A 27295-nucleotide genomic window follows, 5' to 3' on the forward strand; every position below is an offset into this window, starting at 1 on the left:
TTTTCTGCGCTGCTCAGGATGACTAAAGTGCCTCGCAGACAGACCCCTGTTAAAAACATATCCATCCATGGCTTCAGACCTGTGAAGGATGAGGAGCTACACTTTGATACAGAGAGCTGCCTGAAGGGGAGCATCTCAGTATGAGTTTTGTCAGCTGCAGCAAGAGGGCCAGGAGAGAAAAAGACAGGGAGAAAGGGAGAGAAAAAGGGAAAAAAAGGACCCACTCCCTCCCCCCTTCTTCTTTTGCATTCTGAAATCTTAAATATTAGACCGTCAGCTTAAGATGTGTTGCGTCAACGCTCGTCCAGATGGAGTTGTATTTGGGTGTCGTTCACACGCCTCAGATGAAGGCACAGCTTAGATGACGGGGTAAACCAGAGAGGGAGGCTTTTCAAGGCTAAACAGTATGAGAGACGCAGCAGGGTTAATGAATATGCTGTTTGCTGCCATGCTCTGTTTCTATACCCAGCAGTGGTCTGGAGAAGGGAAGGGGAAAGACTCTTTTTAGATCAGGGCTTCCTGGCGGCTGCAGCACCCAACACCCACAGCCACCAGTGATGCAGACTTTATGAAACATATGTTGTTTCCGTCGCACAAACACACATTGTATGGCTTTTCAAGGGCATTTAGACTTTGCACTGCACCAAAATGAGCAACCTCTATCTGTAGCTATTGAATATGTAGCCAAATGCACATCACTTGTTTGCCATGGTTTGATAATGTCCATGCACTAAAATGCTTAGGTAAAAGCTTAGCTACATGGACATCGTGTAAGAATAAACTTTGAATGGCAGTGATGGAAGTTCATGAACTAAGAATGAATTAAGCTGTCATTCTTTGTCACTGTGAAACACTAATCGGAACACAGATTTATTAATTACTAATTGTTTAGTAGAAAGATTTGCAGCATTTGGGTATAACCTAATTAAATCTTGTTCTAATAGGAGCTTAACATCGGGCCACAAGCCTCATTAACATAAAACTCCCTCCATGTGAGGAATACATTAAAACCCTCCTTGGCTGATGATTGTCCTCATGTTCACTTGCACATATCTTTTCCTCACCTCCCGTCTGCTTCCAATAGCGAACCTCCGCCTCCCTGTATTTTCTACGGTAGCGGTGAATGATGGTGCCATCTGGTCTTGTGGGAAATTAGAGGCAAGAGCACAGGGGCAAATGGCCCCCAGCAAGCCTTGCCCAGGAGGGAGAGGCAGACAATCTGCTGCAGACTGTCTGCACACAGGAATGCACCATCCCACTTCACTGGAGCCCTACTGACGGACTTTCTGGAGTCAGATCACTAAAACATGCTAAAGGCTAGCACAGCTTTGCCAAAAGCTACCGTGGAGGAGAGCAGCAGCATGGCTATGCTTTGTTTATTGAGAGTGTTGTCCTGCTGGTCGGAGGCCTTCACCAATCTTGGTTTATTGTTCTTCCCTCCAGAAGATGTATTACATGATAATAAGTGAGATGTTAAACTACCCTGTTTTAAAATTTGTGACAATTAGATGTCCTTAACTTTACAAGGTTATTAATATTCATTTTTCTGATTCTTATCCAGATGGATTTACCATGAGCACAGGAGTATGAATTTAAACTCTTAAACGGCTGACGTCATGGGAAGCCTCAGTATAATGACTTCACGGGCGATAAACATGGTGCCTTGACCCTTTGCCTTTTGCCTCCTTAGTAATGGTTTCTTATAACAGAAAGTGAGGACAAGGACACTGGTGGTATCTGACACACATACTGTATATAAATGAGTTTCCTAAAAATATTCAGAAATACTGTAGAACATTATGAGCATATTCATCAGTGTGCCACTGGATATTTGTTCTGCTATGCATGCCTGCACCAGTGGAGTTTCACTACTGTGGAAGGGTCAAAGTGTAGATGCAGCCAGAACAGCACTCCTGGAGTAATTAGAGGTTAAGTGTCTTGCTCAAGGACACTTTGTCATTAGTTGCCATGGGGAAGCCACCAGGTTACCCTGTAAATATACCTGCTGTCACACTAATATTGCACAATACTGCATATGTTGGGTTTCGTCTCGATGACCTTGATGGCGACCTGTAATCTAGTGAAACTCACAGTGTGTTAGTCACACATATAACCAGGAGGACTGTACACACATGCAAACTCACTGCATTTATCCTCATTCTGCCTGCATAGGACTTCCACCTGCTGTATGAGGAGGCGCGCTATTACCAGCTGACACCCATGATCAAGGAGCTAGAGCGCTGGAAGCAGGAGCGCGAGCAACGACGGATGGCACAGCCCTGCGACTGCCTGGTGGTTCGCGTCACGCCCGACCTGGGCGAGAGGATCGCCTTGAGTGGCGAGAAGGTGCTCATCGAGGAGATCTTCCCTGAGACTGGAGACGTTATGTGTAACTCAGTCAACGCCGGCTGGAACCAGGACCCAACGCACGTCATTCGCTTTCCCCTCAATGGCTACTGCAGGCTCAACTCCGTCCAGGTAACACACTGGAAAGTGGTTTTCTCCCCTTCTGTATATGACACGTTAAATACATGAAAGTCAATTCAATGCAATGCAAAACATAACTACCAAATCTAGTTGTGACTAAAACATTTGACAATACACATTTTCTTCATAGAACTGATTGAGACAGCCCAGCATGTTTTCACTGTGTTTTAATTGAGCTGCGGTGTAATCTTCTGTTGGGTATGTCAGTATACCATTTCCATGGGTTGGTGTGGTGCTCTTGATGTTAGTGTATTATGAGTATTCTGGTGACAGCAAGTGCAAAATCCAAGTCTGAGTAATGCATGACAGCATGGGACTGATAATCCAACAAACCACTTCTCCTTTTGCACAGGCTGATGTGGCAAAATAAGACACGATAAATGTTGAGTGGATACACTACAAATCAAACAGTCAAACAGACACCAAAATACCATAAACTCTGCATTCAACACAAATTGTGTTGTCACCAGAGAAATGTAAAATATGATAAAGATACAGTAAATATGTTTAAATTCAATGTTAAGTGAAGAAGAAATGCCAGTAGTGATTTTATTAATTAAGGTTTATAATACTATATACTATATATATATATAAATCATCCTGTATGTTAAGGTCACTATACATGCAGCTCCAGATAATAATTTAATTTGCAGCTTGTTTTTAAAATCTCTTTTTACATCGTGGAAGTATCATGCAACCAAAACAATAAAGAGCCAGCTATTAAGACTTGAGGTTAGTAACGGTGATAAAAATGACAGTTTCAAAGCAGTCTGATGTAACATTCAGTGCAGCTTTGATTAAGCTTCATGCTATCAGTTCAAACCGGAGGCCCCATTGCAATACAGGCGGATGATGGCAAATGACTGTCTCGAGCTTCAGGACACACAACTTCCTTATACAAAGTTGAGTCAAGTGCCACTATTCAGTTTGTGTCGTGGTGCCATATCTGTGAATGTATGTGCTCTCTCTGTAGTTTGAGGGTAGAACGGGATAGTTGTGCACAAGATACACAAGCTGAGTTTTGAGATTATTGAGATGAAATTAAACTGAGAACATTTCACACTCAGTGAACCTCTGGTGGAACAGGCATACAAAACAACCTCAAAGGGAACCGCGTGGAACACAATCGATGCCAGCACATGAGTAGACATACTGTAAGGAAAATAATGCACACAAATTTGACTAACTGGCACCCTGTTAACTACAAGACCTACAGTAGGATCGCATACAGTGAAGCTGACTGTGGAGCTTTATCTCGGTGGCCACTGCAGGCCTCTGCTGAATAAACACAATGTGTGACATGTAGGCTTGAATAATTCCTGGGTCAAGTATACAGTAACTTTAAGTAACACACTCCTAACTCATTCATGTGTTACACTGGATGTCGTTATGTAATGAATGTATTTATAAGATGTGAATATCATAGTGGTGGTGCTGAAAGACTTGTTTCATGATATAATCTGTATTTTTACCTTGAGGTTCTTGGCTAGCATTATTTTTTAAAGAATAAAGCCTCTTCTGCATCAGGAGGTGACAGTAATTCTTTTAAAAGCACAAGTCTCCTTAAGCATTTCCAGTGAAGCCCTTGTATACATTTTGTCTGTAGCTCTGCATCTGTTTAAGTTTGATTTGGCACTGGATGTGTTTTTATGGGATCAGTCCCTTATTTGAGATTAACCACAGGACACAGATTCCACAGAGAGACTTCACTATGAGTCAGTCAACATGATTAGTGGCCTTGTGTACACTCTGCATGTTGCCACAGTGGAGACTTTTTTTTTTTTTTTTTTACCTTTATTTATCCAGCAAAGGATTTTGCTGAGCAAGCAAACCATTTTTCACCACCAGCCATCACCATTCTCACACACACTTAAACACCTGGCTGGCATTTGTACTGTACAACCAGTGCTTTGATGGCCACTGTGCAGCTCCACTGGTGTTACTGAGCTTTGGCTTTAGCTGAAGGAGCAGAGACTGTCTCTTCTTTACCCTCTCAGTCCACATATTCCATGTCAGTTTGCAGATTTTATTTTCAGGTCACTAGCCAGTATAAAGACTGGAACATACACTGGTTTTTCTTCATTGTATATAAGCTCAAATTCTTCCTCCATGCTTTGCTGTAAGGCAGTTGGCAAGATTTGTGGCCTTTTATACTGCATTTTGCCACAGTAGAGATAATAGTCTGTTGTCACTAACTGAGATAATAGCTACTCTGATGGAGCTACAGTCAGTTTGTCAAGAGATTACCAGAGGTAATAACAGGTGTAGAGAGTGTGTGTAGTTTTTCATTTTATCACAGCTTCCAAGTGGCTCTCGTGGCTGTAGCACGATGTGAAAGCTGAGCCTGGCCTATCCTTTGTAGTATGTGGCTGCTCGTGATCTTTTTAGAACCCTGTCGCCTTGAAATTATGTTCATATACAACTAATTTGCAACAGGAAATACGTTTTGAGGGAAACATAACGCAGAACGAATTATGTTTTCTATTACTATAATAAGGAAATGTCTTCAGTGCTGTTGATACTGAACACATCAGAATAATGTTCACTGACAGCACATTTCATTTGTTATCCACAAACATAGGCAATCTTGTAATATACGATCCACTTGTAGTGAGCATTATTCAACATTTTTATGGTTCTGTTTCAGCATTGGTAGTGCTTGGTTAATGTTAATGGAAGATGATGGCCTGTTCTAATGCAGAAAAAGTCAGCCGTGACTTGAGACATAAGATTTTTAATAACATTTAACCAAAATCAGGATCTTTCCCAAAACTTAACGAAAGTGCTTTTGTTTCCTAAACCTTACCACAGACAGTCTGGACATGAAACCTGCATTCATTATGTCCTCGTTTTGTATGTCCATCATCCAACCTGATCTGAATATAATCCAGGCAGCGATTATGTTGTCACCACAGCGTAATTATCAAAACAATTCAGTAATAGGCAGATGTAATCTAGGAGACAGGGTTGCTTTTTATTGTGCTCACACTACAAACAGTAAATGAATATGAGCTCAGACAGACTTGCTTCACAGCATGTTGTTCCATTTTCAAACAGGTAGTCCGACTGAGATGCACAGTAACAGTAGCGCAGAGGCGAAGCAGTAAGACGTTAAAAACAACTTCAGAAAAGTAGTTTTACAGTTGTGTTACCCAGTGCGGTCTGTGAGAGGGAGAACGGGGGAAACATAACAGCCTCACACCACAGGCTCGATATAACACACTCCAGTGCCCACAGCCATGAACAGGCCAACACATAGAGGAGCCTTCCCCCCTCCAGCACCCAGAGGGAGCCTCTCCCAGGCAGGCTAGTGCACTCTGACACCTCCACCTCCCTCCTGCCAGTGTGAGAGACCTCCTCCAGGGAGGAGAGCCGAGCAAGCGGGACAAAGCACGTGTGGACTGCGGCCATGTTTTCCTGCGAAACGATGAAGAAGAGGAATGGAAAGGGGGGGGAAATGATATGCATAATTTACGCTTTACTCCTTTTTAAGACACAGCTCCTTTTTAAAAAAGACTCCAATATAACACCGCTCAAGGCAATTGAAATACACGTATTGCATTTTTTAATACCATACTTACAATTTCTCAAACAGCCTAAACCGGTTTATACTTCTTTTATAGATTTTTAAATGACTTGCAATATAATTAATTGGCCGCATCAACTAACACAACATTTTCCCACTCTGTTTACCAGTGAGACTGGTTATGGAATGTGAGCGCATCTGACTAACATGGTGTGAAAGGAGTTTTTATTGTTTAGGTTTTTATTGGGCTGCTCCTCTGAGGGTGAAGTGAGCTGAAATCCTCTTTTCAGACAAACTGCTCACAGAAAGAGGAGCTGGAGCTTCGAGGTTTCCTGTAAGCGATGCTACCTTTTGTCTCGCAGTATGGCCTCTCTCGGTTAAGGTGGCGTTAGTTGTGGTGTGAGGCTCGTTTTTTTGTCCCATGCCGACCCCTTTAAGACACACAGATACACAAAATTCAGAAAAAAAAAAAATCAAAAGCGAAAACGCACACACACATATGCAAGCACAGTAGAGGGGCCCGGCTCATTGAGTCGATGTAGATGAGGACACGAGGAGCAGATGGAGGTGTTTTTTCGGTGTAAGAGGAGATTTTTCTAAACAACTTACTCATTCTGTCCTCTCTCATTGTTGCGTGAAGGTATGAGAAGGTTAGGAAAATAATCCTCGTCTTACTCGCCAGACAATGAGCCTCTGATCTGATTTCAGCCCTGGACCCCAACCCAGGGGAACACACACACACACAGAACCACACCCTGCCCACAGAGGAAGACCAAGGAGAGGAGGACAGGGGGGACGGTGCAGATGTAGCACTGTCTGGGACAGACAGAGTATTTATGACTTCACTGTTTTTTTGAGAGGTCCTGACAAGAGATGGAGCGACAATGTGACAACTTTTAAATGTTTGCGTTTTCCAAATATCCATATATCACTGGCATAGAGAATTCATTTTAGTCCCAAATGATTTTATTGAAGCCAAGGTACTGTTGCTGTCTCGCCCAGGGCTGGAAACTGCTTGACCTTGTAATACGCTGGTCACAATGAGATAACCTGACATTTGTCAACACTTTACTGTACACTGAGCACAGCAGTTTTGCAGTTTTTATCCAGTTGCATTCACTTGCAGATAAAGTAAAGTCCCTAAGGTCGGTAAAACTGGTTATACTTCGGAATGAAACATCTCACTCATTTACTCAGTGATACTCAAAAGCAGTTGAAGGATTCTCTTTGGACTTGGAAAATTCCTGATACATCAGTATATCATCTTCTTTTTACAGTTAGAACTCAAACAATACTAACTACTTGTATGTACAGAGAGAATACCTCGGAAGGAAATTCTTACAGTCTTACAGTGTATGCTGTAAATTTAGCTCTGTCTCTTGTCCTTCTTCTTGTGTATTCAAATGTGAGAGAGTGAGAATAAACAACTCCACCTTGGCCAGTGATTCTCTATGAAGTCATGAATGGAATTTAGGGAGTAATGCAAACCACCTGCGCTGTGATGTAGATCCAGCGGAGAGAAACAGAGAGCAGCAAAGGCACTTAACAGAGGGAAAACATTTAGCCAAAGAGCCACAGAGGTGTACACACACGCGTCCCAGAGCTGGAGCCAGGCCTGCTGCTCCATACATCACCATGATGAAGCACTCAGATCAGACCAGAGCCAATCCGTCCTTCATCAATGTGACAGCGGAGGCAGTCTTAGAGAAGGGCCCCCTGTCCCCCTGCTGCCCAGGCGGGGAACGCAACACGTAGCAACACTCTCTTACATGTCACACTGCCACTCCATCAATCCCGCGCTGGATGGAAGGAGAGAGCACAGCTCATCAGAGCAGACAAGGCCACACAAACACCTCAGCTGTGCTCCTCGGTGGCTGAACAAGACATTAACACCGCTGTGGTTAGGGGTCTCTGCACCGCCTGTGTGGCTCAGTGGGTAGAGCACAGCATCGGGCACTCAGGCCCAACAGGCAGCAGATTAACCTGCAGTTTGCTGAGGATAAAGGCTGGACGATGTTGCCCGCTGACAGCTTCAGCAGTTGGTGCCAGAAAAATGTTTCAAAAAATGTTTTTGTTGGGCGCAGCATGGTTAGGTGGTGGGACGTAGATCTTTTAAAGTGTGACCCTGGCAACGGGAAACAGGAGTTATGATACACCGTGAGAGAAAAGAGAGGGAACAGGGAGAGAATTAATCAGATGATTCCCAAGTTTGTACACAATTTAATCAGAAGAAATAGACTTAATATAAACTGGAATGCAGAATGAAAAAGTGCCTCGATCCATATAATTACACAATTATAGATAGACTGAAAAAAGTGCCATAAAACATCCTTCATCAGAGTTATATATTTGTAATGTCACATAAACTAGGTTTTGCAGTGCAAATGTAACAATCAGTGATAGTAAGAAGTATTCAGATCCTTTAAGTAAAAGAATTAATTCCACTTCTTTTTAATGTAAAATTCTTTTATTCAATATTATACTTAGTAAAAGACAAATGTATTATCAACAAAATGTGCTTAAAGGATCAAAAGTGAATGAAGTCATAATTCAGAATGAGTGTCATATAATGTTACAGTACTGGATTATTATTACTGATGGATCACCGTGTAAGCAGTATTTAGTGTTTCATATTTAAGATTGCCTCGCATTTTAAAAGATTTTTTCTATTATTTATGAATCTGCAAATGGCAGTAGTGACTATCGCTGTTAAATAAATGTAGTGGCATCAAAAGTATGATATACTTACCTTCCACCACTGGTAACTGTAGCTTTAGTACCATAAAGCCAGACCACAGAACTCAGATGAATACGAGAAGGGTAGTGAATGAGTCAAGTTGTGTGAGATCCTTCATCCTCACATGCTGACATTCGTTCAGTTCAGTCTGATCTGTATGTGCAGTCCCTTTGAGGACTGACCTAACCCTAAATACTTCTGTGCCCTGTCTAATTCAGTGGGTATTCACAGTGCCGGGGGTAGGGGTTGCATTGCCGCTACAGGGTCACCTGAACTAAATTATCGTGTGGATTCACACTCCTTAAAGACTCTTTAAATCAAAGTGTCCGTTTGTAATGCCGAGCTTAGCTTCACAAAGACAGCTACTAGATAATGTGAAGCAAATGCTATAAGAATATATTACACTGTCAAAGTGTTTTTGTCGCTTGTGATTCCTAAAAAAGCTGGCAGATGGCTTAGAGAATTAGAAAGAGTTTTGTGCCAGATGCTTGCGATAAGCAGAGGATACGATGCAGAGACTGCATTTAGCGCTCCTTGTCACATATTGAAGACCGTGCATAGTTAAACAAAAGCGACCCCCTGAGTGCAGCGCCTATCACATAATACAGCGCGTGTCATATGTGTCAATCAACTCCGAGCCCTGTGCCATGAGGAGCAAGTGTCTTCCAGCGCCTCCGGAGAGGTGTTGCGAGTGTGTGTGCACTCCGGTGGCCATCAATATTACATTGTGCTCTGGTTTCCAGCCCCGAGAATCATCCGCTTTGATTTCTGCCATCTTGGCTGCGTTGGAATATACGGTGCTGGGAGGTTAGAGTGGTGAGCCTGATGTATCCCCTCCTCTTCCCCATTGCGACCCTAGATTGATTGGCACCTCAGTGAGATGGAATGCATGTGTGTGTTTTGAGGGCAGATCCCTGTGCAGCCAAGTCGACCCTGTAACTGCGACAATGGTTTATTATGTTTCAGATGTGTAAGGATCACTGGGGATGAAGAGGGTGAGGAGACGCTTTTATTAAGCTTTCTGCTTCGATCACACAGGCAGGAAAAGGCAAGAAGAAGTGCTAAAGTTCAGGGTAGTAGTAGCTAACTTTAGTGAAGTGTTGCTATATCCTCTGCACTGCTGTGTTCTGTTTTCTGGTTTTGAAAAAAAGGAGGGTTGTGACATACCTCACACATGGTCACGGGCAATACTGTTTGGGAAGGTCATCTCTCAGTTCAAAGCAGTGTACATGAGGAGGGGGGATGCTAATTGGCTCTAATTCCATTTCACGGAAATATCTTCATGCTAGGAATGAAACTTTGACCAATCAGATGGCTCACATGCAACTGGCTGTTAGAATATTTTGCTATGGTTTCGCTCAAGTGAGGCAGGAAAGTAAGCAGAGAAATCTGCATAAGTACAACATAAGCTGGGATCTGAAAGCCTGCAGACACAAGTATGTTGTGCAGCACTGAGCCACTAGGACATGTGTTAGCTTTTTAAGGGGGTGCATTACTTTCTGCTGTCAGCTGGGATTGATTCCAGGGCCCTGTCCTGTGGACATTGAAACCTTTTGCTTGGCTACATCTTAATTATTCAATGTATTGTTTATTCCCCCGTGGCACTAATTCACAGTGTCAAACTGAATGTGAAGTTTTTTATGGCTTCTTATAGTCATTACAGTGTTCTTGAATCAGTTACAACTATCTATAATAATATCCTTAAGTCTTTTGTGTTGCCATGCATTAATGATAAAAGTGTTTTCAGACTATCTTTATTGATCAGGCCATTCTCCTCTGTGACCAAATTCATTGCCGAACATGACAGAGTCCCACATGCGTTAAGAGATGATGGGGAAAAATGCAATGTGATGCAATGATCAAAGAAGGCTATGTAATATCATTTCCATAATCGTTAGGCTCCTCCGTCGTCTGTCATGGATTTGGGAGTGTTTGATGCTTGGGCAGGTCTCTTAATTAGCCATCCTCACCATCAGCTGTCTGCCACCCCTTCTGTCTCACAAATTACAGTTTGTCGTCGTCGTCGTCGTCGTTGTATGGCCAGAGGACGAAAAAGGAGGGGGTAACTTTTCCAAGTGGTCCTTTCTGTTTACAAACAGCACGTCAGCCCACATTTTAGTTTTAATCAGGAAGCTGGGGGCACGGGGGGGTTCAGGTCTGTTCGTCAAGTTTGGGGGTGAATATGTATGTTCTAAATTGCATTTGTAGCGTTGCATTCTTGCACGCATCTCACGACTGTCTCTCTGTGTTTGTGTGCGTGCGATTTATCTGCTCTTCTCTGTTGCGCTGATCCCCAGTCAGGGGAGGCTGCAGCCCTTCGACCTGGAGGCCTAAACGCCCCACTTTAGCCCTCCGATGGGGCCCTCGCTCCTGTAATTAGAGAGGTCATCCTTTGCCATGAGTGTATGTGTCTGTGTGCGTGCATGCATGGCAGTCTGAAGAAACCAATCTTTTCTGTGTGAACTTCTCTGCCTCTGTATTTGGCAAGAGGGGTTAGCCCTCGGCGAGACCTTTCATTTCCATGCGCTGCACACTCCATTAAAAAGGACGGGGGAATAAGTAAATACACGGCACTGCTCGCACTGGGATTTAGTTATGCCCCCTCCAAAAAAACAACATCCCACAAGAATTTCAGCAGATGAGCAGTGAAAAGTGATGCTGGAGTTCACGTGTTTGTGTCTGAGCTTATCTGCATTTGGACTAGTGTGTGTATCAATGCCCACACTCGAGGGCTAGCATGCATCCCTGTCTCCCATGCTCTCCCTGCAGCTGCAACACTTTGTCCTCACGCAGATCACCCATAACTCCCTATCCTCATTCCCTACACGTTGCTCCCTCCTTCGCTCACGGACCTCACTTCTCCTCTCACCCGAGCCTCATTACTCAAATTAGGAGCTCCAGTATTCACCATGCTGAGCCCCTTAACACACCTCACACTCCGCTCTCCTCATCCCTTTGAGCTCATGCCCTCGGTTCAGTAGCCAATCCCGCACAAGCGCCATGAATATTGCAGAGGTGGTGTGATGTCTGTGTGCCCTCTGGTTTTATTCCATCACTACGTGTGATTGGAGGAGGGGGAGGTAATGACACATGCTGTATGTTGATGAAGATCTGAGGTTGATGTGAGGATGGATGGATATCAGAAAGTGATACCTATCCAAGACTTACTTACTTATATTTGTTGTGCATGATCATTTATTGAAAATGCACCGAAAACTTTTGTGGTAATGAGATATTACTAAGCTTATAAATCTTCTTATAAATCACCTTGATACTACTGTCACGTAATGCTAGCAGCCTGCTAACTTAGGTTAGCTTAAAGACTTAAAGGAGGAAATAGCTAGCCTCGCTCTGTCCGTTTGTGCTAAGTTAGCCAGCAGCCAACGGTAGCTTCATATTTAACATACAGACAAATTCACATAAAATGAAGATGTATTCCAGCGAACAAGATAAAGAAAGAGAAAAACATATTTCCCTTGGAAAGTCGGAAACCCGCAACCCGCTCGCCTATCAGTGGTATTTCTCAGTTAGATTTAGCTTTATTGACATGGCAGCTCTCTTATTAATACCTTTCTCTTTACGTCTCTGTTTTCAGGTTCTTGAGCGCCTTTTTCAGAAAGGTTTCAGCGTGGCGGCGTCTTGTGGAGGCGGCGTGGACTCATCCCAGTTCAGCGAGTATGTTTTGTGTCGCGAGGACCGGCGGAGTCTCTCCATCAACACCCCCATCAGGATAAAACAGGAACCCCTGGACTAGAGCATTCTGGGAGAGGGACTGCCACCACCCCCAATACTCCCTCCATCTTCTCACACCACCCCACCCTGCCTACCCCTGCCCCATCCCTGCCCTAACAGAACCACAACCACCCCCAACATACCTAAGTATTAGCAGAGGCTTGTTTACCTCACCAGCTCTGCAGAACTCTAAGGGGAATGTAGTACCAAACAAAGGAAAAAAAAAGCATCAGCAGCAAAAGTTTTTGATTATGTTAAATAACGCCCAAAGAATCTGGGACTGTGATGAAAACAACAACAACGATAAATGGACTGAACAGCAGCTCACTTGAACCATTTAAGTACCATGACTGGTTGATTTTTCCCTCATCTTCTTATGAAAAAGGTGTTCGGACCCATTTGGAGTGACACAACTGCCCTCTCCTTGAGTCCCAATGCACTCCACTCCCTAACACACACACACACACACACACACACACACACACACACACACACACACACACCACCCATCTACCCCTTCCTCAGCAGTGTGTCCTCCACTTCTGTGTCTGTATGAGGCCCATGTCTTGTTTGAGTGGTGACAAGTCTGGCCTACTGTGGACAAGGATGCTTTGGCAGACAGGGCGCCAGGAAGGATGACAGGAAGAGGATATAATCCCATCTCGCAAGTCCCCCAAAAGGCTTCAATTCCCCCGACCCCACGACCCTCCAACCCCATCCCACCTCACTCCAGAGGCCTCGCTGCAGACTGCGGAGCCTCGCTGAAAACAGCATCGTTTGCCAAACTGATTGTTTATTACAATTTTCATTGTTGTTTCTAAAGTATGTTCTTCTTGCTCCTTTTGCTGTTCTTATCATGACATGGTGTAAACAATTATTATTAATAGGATTATTTTTAATGTCTCTTTTTTCCTTTCTCCAATATGAAGGATGTATGAGCGTTGTATTCATTAGGCTTTGAGAGCTTGTGAGGGAGCGTTTCTTGGCAGTAGCTGCAGAAACTCAGATGTCTGCAGGCTATGTGGCTAAAGCGATCTGCTGGCAATGCATTCAGAGCCAGAAAAAGTCCCATTGTTCAAACGGGGATGAAGAGAACCTGGATGTTTCGACATTGTTTATAGTCAAATGTGTAGCACACACAAAAAAGTGCCCTGGTATTTCTGCTTATTAGCTCTAAAACATATCTCGGGTCTCTGATCGGAAGTTTAAGGAAGTTCAGAAATTTGAAATTCAGGTTGAAGTTGCACAAGCTCTAAGTGTACTGCAGTTTTGTTGAGTAAGAATGTCGAAGACCTGAGGACCAACATGGAGAGCTGACGTTTATCAGTATGTCTTGTGATCAGCAAGAGATGTACTCTAAATACTTAATGTTTCTTTGCACTTAAACACTTCCTACAGAGCTGCCCTGACCAGTTCCCACCAAACACTTGCTTGAACCCAGCGAGCAGTGCCAAGTCAAGCTGTTTTTCTCCCAGAACACGGCAACATTCAAAACAGGCAGAACAGAACAAATACTGCAGGTACCAAAGGAGACAAGGTGCCTATTGTGTTGATTGTACAAACATAGAGACGTCATTTCTCTTTACAGTTTATAGCTAAGAAAGTCACAATGCATTATTCAAAAGTGTATGAAGGGCACCAACATGTGTTCCTCCAGGCCTCCAGTCTTGACAGTTCGGTTGAGAATAGCTCACAGTACCTCCAGACAAAGTTTCAGAGACAAAGTCTTCGTTTGTTTCAATATTGTCACTTCTAAGCCAAGATTATTTCAATGGATCGTCACATGTACTGTATGTATGGCAGAACCCAAAGTGAACTGTACTCCCAGCATCAACGTGTTATTCACAAAGAGGCGAGTGGGCGGCATTTACTCTATCCTGCTCTCATTCTTTTGGTCTTATTCTCAACATTTCTGGATCAAAGACAGAAACAAGAAAGGCCAAGTTTTCATGCTTTATATTTGTGTGTAACTTACAGATGCTGTTTCTTCCATTCCAAAAGACTGATAAAAAAAAAAAAGAAGAAGAAGAAGAAGAAGCCCATTCTGATCTTTGTGGGCTCTGGCAGTTGTTTGAGTTTAACTGGGGTTGTTTTTCTAAACTAGTTGTTCATTAAAAATGGGTGGCAGTTCTTCTGACCATGTTGTCCTAATATCTGCTCTCTCCGGATGGCCGCTGATTAAACAAGGCCTACGAGTGGATAAAGATGAGCTTGGTGTAAGTGTAGCTCGCAGTCTAGCGCGCTCCCGCCCGGGGCTCTCTCTCACAATCAAGCCCATCTTTGTTGTGACCTGCCAGTGGCCTGCGCCTTTGCATCCAGTCGCCTCAAAGGGAATGGTCAACCAGGCCTTTCATGTGCCAAGGCATGTTGGGCTCTTCAAAGCGCGCCTCACCCCCCTCCGCCTCCCCGAAGGCTCCCAGCTCAGTGGTGCCAGCAGAAACTCGGGCTGCACCTCCTGCTGCTGTGTCATCCCCATGCCCTGCTTTTCAAAACGCCCTCCTATGCTGTGGCTCGCAGGACCACACCACAACAAACCAAACAAACTGATGAGTCAAATCTGAGCGTACTCAGAACACGCTGTACAGCCAGGCGACTTGACTCTGCTGCTGATCCACAGATCTTTGATCCAGTTGATATGAAGTGTGGAAACTCATCTGGGTTAGTTCTTGAGGAAACGGGTAGAAAAGGATCAATGTTGTACTAAAACCACACATCTGCAAGAATTACTCTTTTCAGGGAGGAAGGAATGAAGGCATATTTTCTCACTGATGTGGCATTTTGGAATCACAGAATGGGCTTTTAACAGCTTTAAAGAGCTAAGGGGCCATGCACATATGAATAAAAACAGAAATGACCGTTCAAACATCGTTCCACACATTAAGTGAGAAAAAGGTACAAAAATTGCAGTTTTGGGTTTCTCTGCCTGCAATAACCGAACCCGAGGCGCCCCTTTCAACTCTGCGAAGAAGTGGCAGATTAACCGCAGAGCTAGACAAACTCCACAGGACTGGAAACTTCACAGACATGTTCACACATGCCACCCTTTCAGATGAAGTACTGGTCAGTGTTTCAGCCACTTCACATGGCATTCACTCCACCTCTGAGGCGGGTCAGTTGTACAGTTATTGTATATTGAATTATCAAGACTCTGGGTTTTACAGGACCCTTGTGTTTTTAAGGGACCTCTTCGTCCTCTTCACAAAAAGAATGAAAAGAATTCAAAGCATTACATTGTGTACATATGGATTAAGACATCTCAAAGGGTATCATAAGGTGCAAATGTATATTATTTAAAGTGTTTAAAACAATTAGACTGTGGTATTAAAGGGCATGTGTTAATTTACAGTGTCTCCATTTGACTTTTCTTGCATATTTGCGATAATAAAAGGATGTACTGTACGTCTGACGTGTGCTGTTTCATTAACCTTAAAAAGGGGAGAACAAAGCTTATTTTTAGCTGTGACTTTTGCTGTACTGTTGGTGATCTATAGACGTGTTCGTCACATGATGCCAGCTTGAAACATGTAATTGTGGTTGCTGCAGCCAGTAAGCTGATCTTCTGTGTTGTGTTATTTAACTGATGAAACCTGACAGATCTCCACAGCCTTGACTCTGTACCCAAGCATGTGGACCCGTTCATTTTTACAAAGGGAGGGGGAGGGTCTTCTTCAGGGCTTAATCCAGATCAGCAGTCTACAGCTCCAGAGGGACTGGGGAATAGGCCGAGATCTTGAAAAACCAATATGCTCCCAAACCCCAATACTTTACACTGAGTTAAACAGTTTGGTCTTTTCAAAAATGCTTCTGCTTAATTAGCAGCAGAAACCTAGGGGGACTTTTCATAGTTGAGCAGCAGCGCTTGAGCGTTTGTACTTAGCATGTGCAATGTTAGAAATGGAAATGAAGCAGGCTGAATTAGTAGTTGACTTTGGTAAAGCTGTCTTGCAAAAACATAACAGCTTAATTTTCCTTTTAAAGAGTGAGGAATGAACGGAGGGAAACACATCGCTTCATTATTAAGACATTTTACAGTAAAATCTACATTTTTTTAGTTCCTGTTAAGTCTCCTTCAAGACCTACAGACATTTCAGAGTGAGATAAAAGAAGAAATGGACAAAGTCAGCATCTGCTCAGTTTAGTAAACAGCTTATTTATTCCTTTACAAAATAGGTACAAATACATAAGTATTGTTTTTTCACACAAACAGGAAATTTTAAAGATATGTACAAGAGTTTACCAAAAATAACGTGGTTCTAATAAACACATAGTTCTGTAAACAATATTTACAAATCATCCTTAACATTGAAACGTTATTTCCTCCATCTGTTTACATCAGTAATATTGTACTAACATTTTGGCTAAAAAGCTGTAGTAGTAGTAGAAATGTCCTCCTGTGAAACCATCAGAAACCATAGAAATCACTAATAAAATCGTGAAATCATCACAATTGATATTGTGCTTGTTTTTAAAACATGGTATTTTGGAGATACAATTTACGAAATGTGTTAAGCATAAAAGCCAATCCAAAAAAAAAAAAGAAAGAAAGAAAAAAAAGGAAAATATATTAATTGTTAAAAATAAGTCTCTTTTGACAGAAGTTGGCAATACTGTTTCCTACTTAAAAGAGTCATTTCTTTGCTATAATACAGTGACAGCTTTCAGTTGTCAGGTAAAATAGATATAAAAAAAAGTGCTGTCAAAATGTACAATGCAACAATTGTTTCAAATGTCACCCATATTTAAATAAATTTCAATATGACAAGAAAAGCTGCATAGAGGCCAAGATATTTAGTTAAATAGAAAAAACATAATGGACAATAGTACATAATACAATAAGGGCTTGTAAAAACAAAACAACAACAACAAAAAAAACAATAACAAGGCGACAACGCAACACAACATGTTAAAAGCAGGCGTTTTGTCCCATTCCTCTTTTTATTCAGTAACACAAAGACAGGAGCAAAAAATGGGAACAAAATTGAAATTTTAGGCTGGAACCTACTGCTTCCTCCTGCAGTTAAAATTTACTTTACAGCTGTGATGTTTAATTTATCGAAATGCAAACAACTAAACCGCCGTATGGACTACCTTTGTCACTCAGGCCTTGACCACATGTCTACAGATATTTTGCAAAACACACATTTCCCTCTGCCTTTGAGCCTCTCGTTCACATGCAAACCAAGATCCTTTAAAACGTCCTCTTAAAGTGGAGATTTTCCAAAACTCCAGTGTCTGTGTATCCGTATGTGCATGTAAAGCAGAGTGTTTGGGAAGCTGTGATGTTATCACCTAAACTGGCGCATGCCCATTGCTGCTTTGTGGAATGAGAATGTGCCTGAAGCTCGTTAGCACTGCTGGGCCGGGTGCCAGAAAGGCGTTAAATAAGGAAAGGTGAAGAAACAGGTGTCGTATAACGAGAAACAAATAAATAAACAGCTAATATTGTTTGTTTTTTTAAGGTGCTACCACCAAGGAAGAGAAATCAGCTCATGTTCAGAATGTTCTTCTCTCGTGTTTGATTTATTGTTCGTGCGTGCTTTATCACCACCTACTGGCCTGGCATGCTTGTCTGAGCGTCCGTCATCGTTCCTGCATTTAAAACATATCCGAATACGTGCGGACAAGGCGTCAGTCATTTTCGAGGTGGGCGGGGGCTAAAGGCGGCTCCAGAGAGGACAGGCAAAGGAAAAGATAAAGGAATGTCTGCTTTGATCCGAGGTGTCGCTCTGCCCTCTCACCCCCCCTCCCATAATATTGACCTCTCTGAACCAAAACTTACCTTCTCGACCAGGTAAGTTTTTCTAGAAGTCAGCATGATAGTACACCACTTACAAACATCTAGTCATAAAAACAACGTTCACATTATTTCTTGGTTTAAAAAAAAAAAAAAAAAAAAAGAATCAACTTACTGAACAAGGGTGTGACCAATCCGAAACTGGTGTCCTAGTGCGACCGTGGTTTTGTTTACTGACCTTTGCAGAGGGGTCATGGGGACTCTGTCTTGTAACAAATACTCTACAGGTGAACAGAAGAAACGGTCTAATTCTGACTCATTCAAAGCACATGGTTTTACAAAACATCAGGTTTCATAATATTGACACGTGGGTTATTTCTTTTCTTACAAAGCTTACATGTGATAAAAATATACATGCTGTAAAATAATTCCAAAAGAACTATTTACACATACAGTAAGGAAATTTAACTCGATGCTGTTATTTGGAATCTTAATGTTTCAAAATGATGTCTCGGTATAGAATTCAGTAAAGCCTCTCAGCTAAACTACATTCATTGAACTGTGTTCAACAAATAGCTCGTGGAAAATTTCGTAGGCTGTATCGAGGTGTGAACATAATTCTCTTCGCCAAAATAATCCTTACTTTGAGGCGGTTCATTGAAGCTACTGCCAGCGACGTCAAATAAATAGCTACCCAACATACATGAAACAAATTCTGTCCTGCAACACATAAACCGCTTTGTTCCTTTAACAAACTCAACTTCAACAGGAAGAATTTGATATGGCCTTTAAACTGAATGATCTAACTACACACCGTGAATCTTGACGGAGAAGACTCGGAACAACAGTTTTAATTTTTGTACGTTTTTTTTTTTCTCTCTCTCTCGCTCTCTTCTTATTAAAAGCTACATAAAACGTTACTACAGTACATATGGAGACACAGAGCAGAAACATTAGACCTGATCTGAAGGCACGTGGCTGTGAAGGAGGAGGAGGTTGAGGTGGGCGCTGAGGGGACCAGAGGCTACTTGAGCAGGGCACGGTAAAGGAGGAGGGAGTGGGCGGTCTCTCTCTCCTGCTCCATGTAGAAAATTAAGTCCCTGAGGTTGACGCGAGTGATGCGTTGCCGTGTGTACTGGCGCGATGAGGTGGACGGGGTGGAGGAGCTGGCCAAGGAGCCCGCCGTGCTGCCTGAAACCTGCAGACAAAGGAGAGGTCAAAAGGTGAGATGAGGGACTTCACACCGGCAGCAGAACATTTTACAAGTCTACACCTTTCAAGGATGAATACTGACTTTAAATATACCGTAACAAGTTCCAGTTTGTTTCCAACAGCAGGAGCAGATCACCCAGGTCGCAATTATGAACAGTGGAAACAGAGCAAACTAAAAACGGTGTCAGCAAAATATCATCAAGGTAAAAGATGGAAACCCAGTTGACTGACAAAAAAATCTCTGGGAAGTAAAGTGCAGACACACAGCAGCAATGAGCACTTAGCACCAAAGGTGTCTGCTAAATTACACGTTTAAAAACGGCATCGTGGATTTCACTGGGTTTAAATGTGGTCATTGCAGCATTATAGCAGCAGTTTTCATCCAAACAACAAGTATTAGAAAAATGACGATAAGTGACAACCTGACACATCATGCATGCTGGGACCAGGCAATATCTAACCACGCTAGCCGCACGGCTGTACGGATATCAGTCAGAACATCGGATGGATTGCCTTGAAATATGTACAGACATGTATGGTCCCCAGAGGATGAACCTTCATGGTTTTAGTGATCCTCTGATTTTTCCTCTGGCTCCAACATGAGGTTGTAGGTTTGAGTGAAATGTCTGGACATCGAGTGGATGGATTTTCATGAAAGTTGGTGCAGAAACTCATGTTCCCAACAGGAACTGTGCTACCGTCTGGTCAAATTTTCAACTTGATGATGTGCAAAACTAATGAGATCCCCATCAGCCTGAGCTGTACTTCGTGTGTAATGCTCATTATCACATGTTAGCGTGCTACAAGCATAATTATGAACATGGTAAACATTATATCTGCATAGCATCAGCATGTTAGCGTTGTTACTGTGAGCATGTCAGCATGTTCATGTTCGTGAGTCACGTGCCATGAGATCCAGGACTGGGAAGGCAGTCGCAGACCGAAACATACACACCAAGGAGTATTTTGGACATGTCAGCAGGTGAGTGCACAACACTTTTTAAGACAATCTTTCAAAATCAAGACTCTAAAATACCATTAACAAACTTAAACTATTACTACATAACAGTCCCCATTACTACACTCTCCCAATAGGCCATATACTCATGCAGAGTGTTGTTTGTGCAAGAGAGACAAACAGGCAGAGAAAGAGAGAGTGACAGCTCTAGCAAGAGAGGGGGCAGAGAGGGGTCAAAACCCTCACAACAGACTAATGCACAATAATCTGATACACATATTCCAAATGCTTAACATCTCCTCCTCATAATTCATGCCATCCACATGGTTATCCTCACATCAGCTATTACAGACAGGCATTTAAAATCAACACACTTAACTTGCAACACAGGATCTCGCATTTTGACCATGTCCAATATTTCACAACGACCAGCCCTGTCATCACAAAACAATTAACAAGACAACTACACAAAACTGAAAACCCACAACACTCAAACTGAAGCAGCAACAACGGAAACTGCACTCAAAAAAGGCTATTTTTACAAGGTTAACAGCCGATGAGATATGACAATCTGGACAGTGAGTGTGTGTGTGTGTGTGTGTGTGTGTGGGAGAGAGAGAGAGAAAGAGAGAGAGAGAGAGAGAGAGCATTGAGGAAGAAGAAGATGAAGTCCATGCGCCCGTCCTTGACAAACATGTTGATGACAGCATTGTAAAATGAGTCCCTCTGTCTTGACTGATATGAGAGCCACAGTTGAAAGTCTTCTTTGCTCTGTCCTGTTGCGGCTGTAGATCTTTATGCGTTCTCAGGCAGGAAAAAAAAAAAACTTTTCCACAGACGCTGTGGTGGCTGGAATGGCCAACACCAGTTTCAGCAGTTTGGTCGCCTCTGGAACAGTCTGTTCAAACCGTAGCAGTTTGTAAATAGTACTTCTGCCTGTCCTCCATTTAGGTGTGATGCCCTAACAGATGCACCATCGTGTGTTTGTGCTGCCAACTTGTGTGCACAGTTAAACTTGTCCAGTACATCAAACACAGTGTAATTGCCATCGCTGGCCTGTCATCACTAGCATCATCAAAGTCCAAAGAAAAAAAGCCTCCTTCAACTCACTATCAGAGACACAGCGAAGAGTAACTGAGAGTGGAGCTTTGTTTGTGCATGATCTGCAGTTTCATCTGCTCCACAGCAACAGACCGTACCACGCTCAGTTCATGTTTTATGTCCTCCTTCAGAACATCTGCAATGGCTTCAATTAAGATTCTGTTTGACGTTCTGGAAAACACTTTAGATGGCACCATGTGGGAGGCTAAATTAGCATGCTTGCTGGCTATCAGGTACAACAGCTCAATGAAATTCCCCCAGTTTGAGGAACTCTCATTGTTCCTGATGGAGAGCTAGCTCATGTTAACTGAGGAGAAATAGAGCATCTATGACTCTTTAGGATTTCTCTACTTTTCTGTACCTTCTCATTGTGGATGCTAATACTCAGCCGCTATTAATCATCAGGTCGAGTCTGTTGTGTCCAAATGTTTTCACAGCGATCTGGCTCTGAATGTGGACCTCTGACTCTTCTTGCTTAGCTATCACACAGGGCGAGTTGTTCAAGTCGCCCAGACTTGCTCGGTGACGTTGCCAAAGATCAAACATGAGAAACAGAGCAGCCTGTTGAGTGTAGCACGTCCACAAAGCCAGTCCTTCTTTTTGTACCATTCAGTCCAAACTTTTGTCAGCCCCTTCCTTTGTTGCGTTGGTCTACTGTCACTTACAAGTTAATGCTTTTCTTCAAACAATAGCCGTGAAATTGTTTTACCTGCATTGTCATCAAGTCAATTAACTTACTTGAACTTGTCAATTCACAGAGGCCCCATAAACATAGAAGTGCAGCACTGGCATAGTAAAGCAACATTTAAAGGCAGCTTAATGTAACATTATTTAACGTAGATATATAAGCACTGACTGTACATGCGCGACCTCCCACAAGCAAAGCTACCAACCACCACAAGGCTGAATGGCCTGTGCAGCCTCTGCCTGGCCACAACACTGTGAGGTTGAGCCATTTTTATTAAGGCTATAAAAAGCACCAAATGCTGCCACACTGTAACATATAGTAAGCTAGGTATCTGAAATTGAAAAATAAACTGAACATTAACTGGATAATTTCTTTTTTGCTAATAGCCTCGGGCAGGCGCTGCCTACCCTGACTGCTCATCACTGATGCAGGCGTTTAGCTCAAAGCAGTGCTGTGCCTAAGTACAGCCTCACAGCATGGCTGTGGACTAATAATCTTGTGTCTGTCCAGTTACAAAATTCTTCCAGACGTGGAGATGATGAAGTTGATTTTCCGTACGCTTCCAAAGCTGTGAAGGAGTCCAGAAATTAATCAGGGGGCAGGAAGGAATATTCCAGTTTGGACCTTTCAACCTGCGAGAGTGCTTGATATTAATCAACAGCAGCCACGAACAGGCCTTTCCATTGGCACTTTTGGCCGCATCAAGTCAAACCATGCTACGTCGATTTGTGTTTCCATTACCAGTTTAAATACCCAGAGTTGTGCCAAATCATGCCCGAAATGTATCATATCATTCAGGGATGATTCAACGTGTTTAAACAGCCACCACCGCTATTACTAGACATATATGACATATGACAGACATATGCGTGTGCTATAGCAGCACTTCATCAGTTCAATCATCCGTCTCCATTTTTCAAGCAATACACAGCAGATGCTGAGCAAAATCATAAAACAGCCTGAAAATCCACGACGATAGCTGGCTATCAACAGCCACTGCACACCGCTAAAGAGGGCACTACTTTTAAATGTCATCCACTCGAGACTCGAGTGTGTCATCAATTAAAGACGCACCTTCAAGCAGGTAGCCCTGTTGTTATGGATATGCAAATCCCTTCCACACTGGGCTGATGGCCAAGTCAAACTAAGCCAGCACATGTGTATGGAAAAGAGCTACAAGAAGCTACAGTGGCCAACCCACTTGCTTGAGTGTACTGACTTCATTGAGGAAGTGCCTTTATGTATCAGGCTTTTCGTGCATGTGAGTTTTTAGGCGAGCTGAAAACGAGAGTACTGTGACTGTAAAGTGACGGCTTTCTTTGTTTGGGTGTCATTAACTTTATTTTCTCCTTTATAGATGTATGTTTTGCATTTCCTCTGTCAGGGAGTTTGCCCTGACTTTGTCTTTAGTGATGCAGAAGAGCTTTGTCTCGATGGTGCAGACGAAAGGATAGTTTCTGTGGTGAAACGTAGGAAGAGCTCAAACGTACGCAATACTATGTTCCCCCTGCCCCATAAATGAAGTAATCATTGTTGAATGGCAAACACATTGACAGTATCAATAGTAAGGAATGTTGTGGGCTCTAAGCATGTATACACCTCTGTCTTGCAGAGCAAGAATGAGATCAAAAAGGTGCACTAACAATGTCCAGATCTTCAGGTGCAGCAGGGTGTTCAGAGCTTTTTGTCTTCAACTAGCTGAACACGAGAAAAAACACTGGCGACGTGCTCTGACGGCAAGGGAAACCATCGTTTTTGCTTGTGTGTTCTGTGGCTCTTTACATCGCCGTGGATATGAACAGATTTTCCCTCTTAATGAACAACGCTGCTGACATAGATCTGAGCTGACGCCTCACTCTGAAATGGAGCCCTTGTTGTTTGTATTTGATCCAGGAAAAACAAGAACGATAAAAAAGGGAGTGTATACAGAGGCTGATACAAATCAAGAGATGCATTTACATTTGGAAATGAGAAACACTGGGAAACAAATCCAGCAAGTGCCCACTTGAGCCCAGGCAGAGAGAAATAAGACAGACATTTCAGTAAGAAACACCCTCTCACAATTACATTGATTGCACCGCTCTGTAAACACACAGTACAGACAGGCCTTAATTGCAAACATATGATGGGTATGAATTTACAAGAACCAAACCAAAGTCCCTCCAGCACCCGCCCCCTCATACTTGTCTTTGTGTACACTGTATGATGGTGCTTTTTCTCAAATTTCCCTCAGTACACTCTCTGACCCCTGGACGCTGCATGATGAGTGAGGGTAGCCAGGCCACTTTTACTGCCAACTTACCTCAACCACACCTTCTGTCTCTGGCAGGCCGGGACTGCGTCAGGACAAGTGTCAGGCCAGCGTTAAAGAGGAACAGCATATAAAATGATGATGTTTGTTCTGGTTTGACGCTTGTTAGCATATTTTAATATGGGTGATTTTTTCCAACAAAACTGATATCGTGTGTAAAATTATCTTCTATGTGTCTGCTTGGATTTGATTTGTTTTTATTATTTGAGGTTTCAGATATTCTCACCAGCAGAGGACAAGGTTAGCAACAAACAATTGCTCGCAGGGCCGTCCTCAACACGTCATAATTATCACAACTACCCTTCGCAGAAAACAAATAAAATGCATCAACACTTAATCACACTACACAGAAAGCAGGAGATGTGTGTGCATGGAAATAATATAGACAACAAAGAGATATACAATTTTCTGTCAGGCAGAAGTCCAGATACTCAGGGCTACCAGAGAGCTCTGGGAAGATGCCAGGTGCAAAGCGAACGCTCCAAAGCTGCATAAAAATTATATATATGCACATGTATTCATGTAGCCTTAATTATGGAGGTGCAACTGACGAACCGAAGACTATTCTGGATGTCTGCTGACACAGTTGTGTGCTGTAATAAATAAAAAGATATCTTACTGGCGTCACCAGTAAACAGAAAAAATATTTCAACTGAACGTGTGGATGAATTTTTATCTCGTTCTGAATGTGGTTTCTGGTCAGCGATGACGTGCTGGGAGGGCCACAGGTTGAGGTGCAAACGGGTACAGCCCCCGAACCCTCTGGCTCACCAAACCCTCCCTTTGGGTAGTGACCCTGGCCTAATCAGGTCAATCATGGCTGACCACATGTGAAAGATGGGCCTGCCTACTGCCATGCCAATTACTGCCACTCACATGTAAGGCCGGCGACAGGGCCACAGATTTTACCAATCAAAGCCATCCATCCACCTGGACGGATGGGCAGTAGTAGCCACGGGCGGTCGGTGCTAGAGTGGTGCCGTAGCCGCAGTGGTTCACGGTCGGGAGGAGGGAGATAGAGAGTATAGCCAGACATCACTGTTCAGGTAGTGTGCCACAGCTCCCAGAATGCCTCACGCCCTTCAGCAACAGAGGCGGTCCTAAGTGATCCAAATACAGGCAGAAAGGTCAGCACTTGTCCAGGAATTCACTCAACGCAGCCTCTCCTCTCGCCTCTGTCTTTATATGCCCTCCACGTGCCAGCAGCCCAAACACCGGTATGTTGTCATTGGTATCTATGGAGACCGAGCCCTCTCGCCAGTACATGCAGGAAATCATGTTGTGGAGGAGGGAGTCGGGATGGGAGGGGTAAACACCAACACTAAACAAAGCAGATGGCTGAGTGTCAGTTAAAAAGGAAAGCGAGACATCAGCAACCACGCTTTCCCTGTCGCCGGCAATTACGCAGTAATTGTGTATGAAATTCAATGAAAAACAAAATGGCAGGCTTTGTAAGGTCACGGTGGATGAAAAGAGAAAGTGAGAAGAAGAGAAAAAGCAGGAGAGCAGAGGCACAGAGAGAGAGGGGGAGAGCAAAACTGAAAGTCTCAAAATCAGCTTGGCCAAGAAAGATCCATGAGGCAAAAAACAGCATCTGTCATTTTATCTGTGATGGGCGCTCGGAGGCATTATGTCATATGACATATCCATCGTACAGAGCGTGCAGGGATACTTCGATACATCTCTTCAGACATTTGACTTGTTTGGAGCAGGGGACAGAGAGAAAAACAGAGAGAGGGAGAGGGAGAGAGAGCAATGGATAAAATTGGAGGAGAGGAGAGGAGGAGAGGAGAGGAGAGGAGAGGAGAGGAGAGGAGAGGAGAGGAGGAGCTTGTCTGTAATAAGGCCTCTTTGCTGGCTCTGGTCTTCAGCCACATTGTGTTGACATACATGACAATGTGCCAATGGGCCAGACACATTATTTTACACCATTTCACCCTTGTATGGTTTCTCACACACACATGTTCATGCACACGAGAGCAGAAAGACGGAGCCCGAGTGTGCTTGTGTAGCTGGCAATTAGTATAATGGAGTGCAGTATGTGGAAAAGAATGCAACAGAATATGAGACTAAAGGAACAACAGAAATACATGACACATTTCACCCATGCCCGTTCTGACACAGGAATCAGGCAAATTACTGAAATTTCAATAATTCCTTGTGTGCATAAACCTCACATAAGATTTCTAAACGCTCCGACCATGTGAGCACCACAGTCTTCAGATAAGCAACTTTAAGAAGGCGATCTGTGTGTTAACGGAACGACTGGGCCGCCATGTTTGGACGCCTCATCCCGACCTGTTTAATACATCGGTGATACTCAGAGAAAATGTGATTTTTTTTTAATGAAAGGACAAAGTCAGCACACCACACTTTCATTTTCTCGGACCTCCAGTGACCAGGAACTTCAAGCTAGAGAGGACTTAAATGAATTCCCATTTTGCTAAATTTACTTTTGATTAATAATGTATATTTTCAGCCTCTCTTTATCTCTTTCTGACTCTCTCTCTCTGCTTTTGACTCCCCGCCTCCAATTGTGCAGTGGCAGCAGCGATGCTTGTAGGTGTCTTGAGGAATTTACATTTAGTGCTTTATTGTCTGAGAAGGGAAAGGGGGTGGGGACAGGAGCGGCGGTGGGGTTCTTGCTGATCTGTGGCTTTGAACCCTGAGTGGCACCTGTGCCTTGATGCCGGAGCCAATATTGGATTTGGCCCAGGTCACACCTTAGGGCGGTGGGTTAATGGCCCACTTTGCCAGGCACACAGAGCTGCTCGGCCCTGCACCGGCCAACCTGCTGTCTCAGCACTCC

General features: G+C 43.3%; 2 protein-coding genes across 5 annotated transcripts in view; one reads left to right on the forward strand and one right to left on the reverse strand.

The window, feature by feature from the left end:
- kctd15b (potassium channel tetramerization domain containing 15b) overlaps positions 1–14507 on the forward strand; it is a 28215-nt gene extending 13708 nt beyond the window's left edge. For all 3 annotated transcript variants that reach the window (XM_076746457.1, XM_076746365.1, XM_076746547.1), the window contains exons 4-5: positions 2173–2478; positions 12346–14507. In XM_076746457.1, coding sequence (XP_076602572.1) covers positions 2173–2478; positions 12346–12504 — 465 coding nt within the window. In that variant the 3' untranslated portion in view covers positions 12505–14507. The remainder of the gene's footprint in view (positions 1–2172; positions 2479–12345) is intronic.
- Positions 14508–16613: 2106 nt separating this feature from the next.
- LOC143330245 (transcription initiation factor TFIID subunit 4) overlaps positions 16614–27295 on the reverse strand; it is an 88415-nt gene continuing 77733 nt past the window's right edge. For both annotated transcript variants that reach the window (XM_076746681.1, XM_076746770.1), the window contains one exon: positions 16614–19414. In XM_076746681.1, the coding sequence (XP_076602796.1) occupies positions 19241–19414 (174 nt within the window). In that variant the 3' untranslated portion in view covers positions 16614–19240. The remainder of the gene's footprint in view (positions 19415–27295) is intronic.

This window comes from Chaetodon auriga, chromosome 1 (assembly GCF_051107435.1).
Source record: "Chaetodon auriga isolate fChaAug3 chromosome 1, fChaAug3.hap1, whole genome shotgun sequence".
Taxonomy (NCBI): domain Eukaryota; kingdom Metazoa; phylum Chordata; class Actinopteri; order Chaetodontiformes; family Chaetodontidae; genus Chaetodon; species Chaetodon auriga.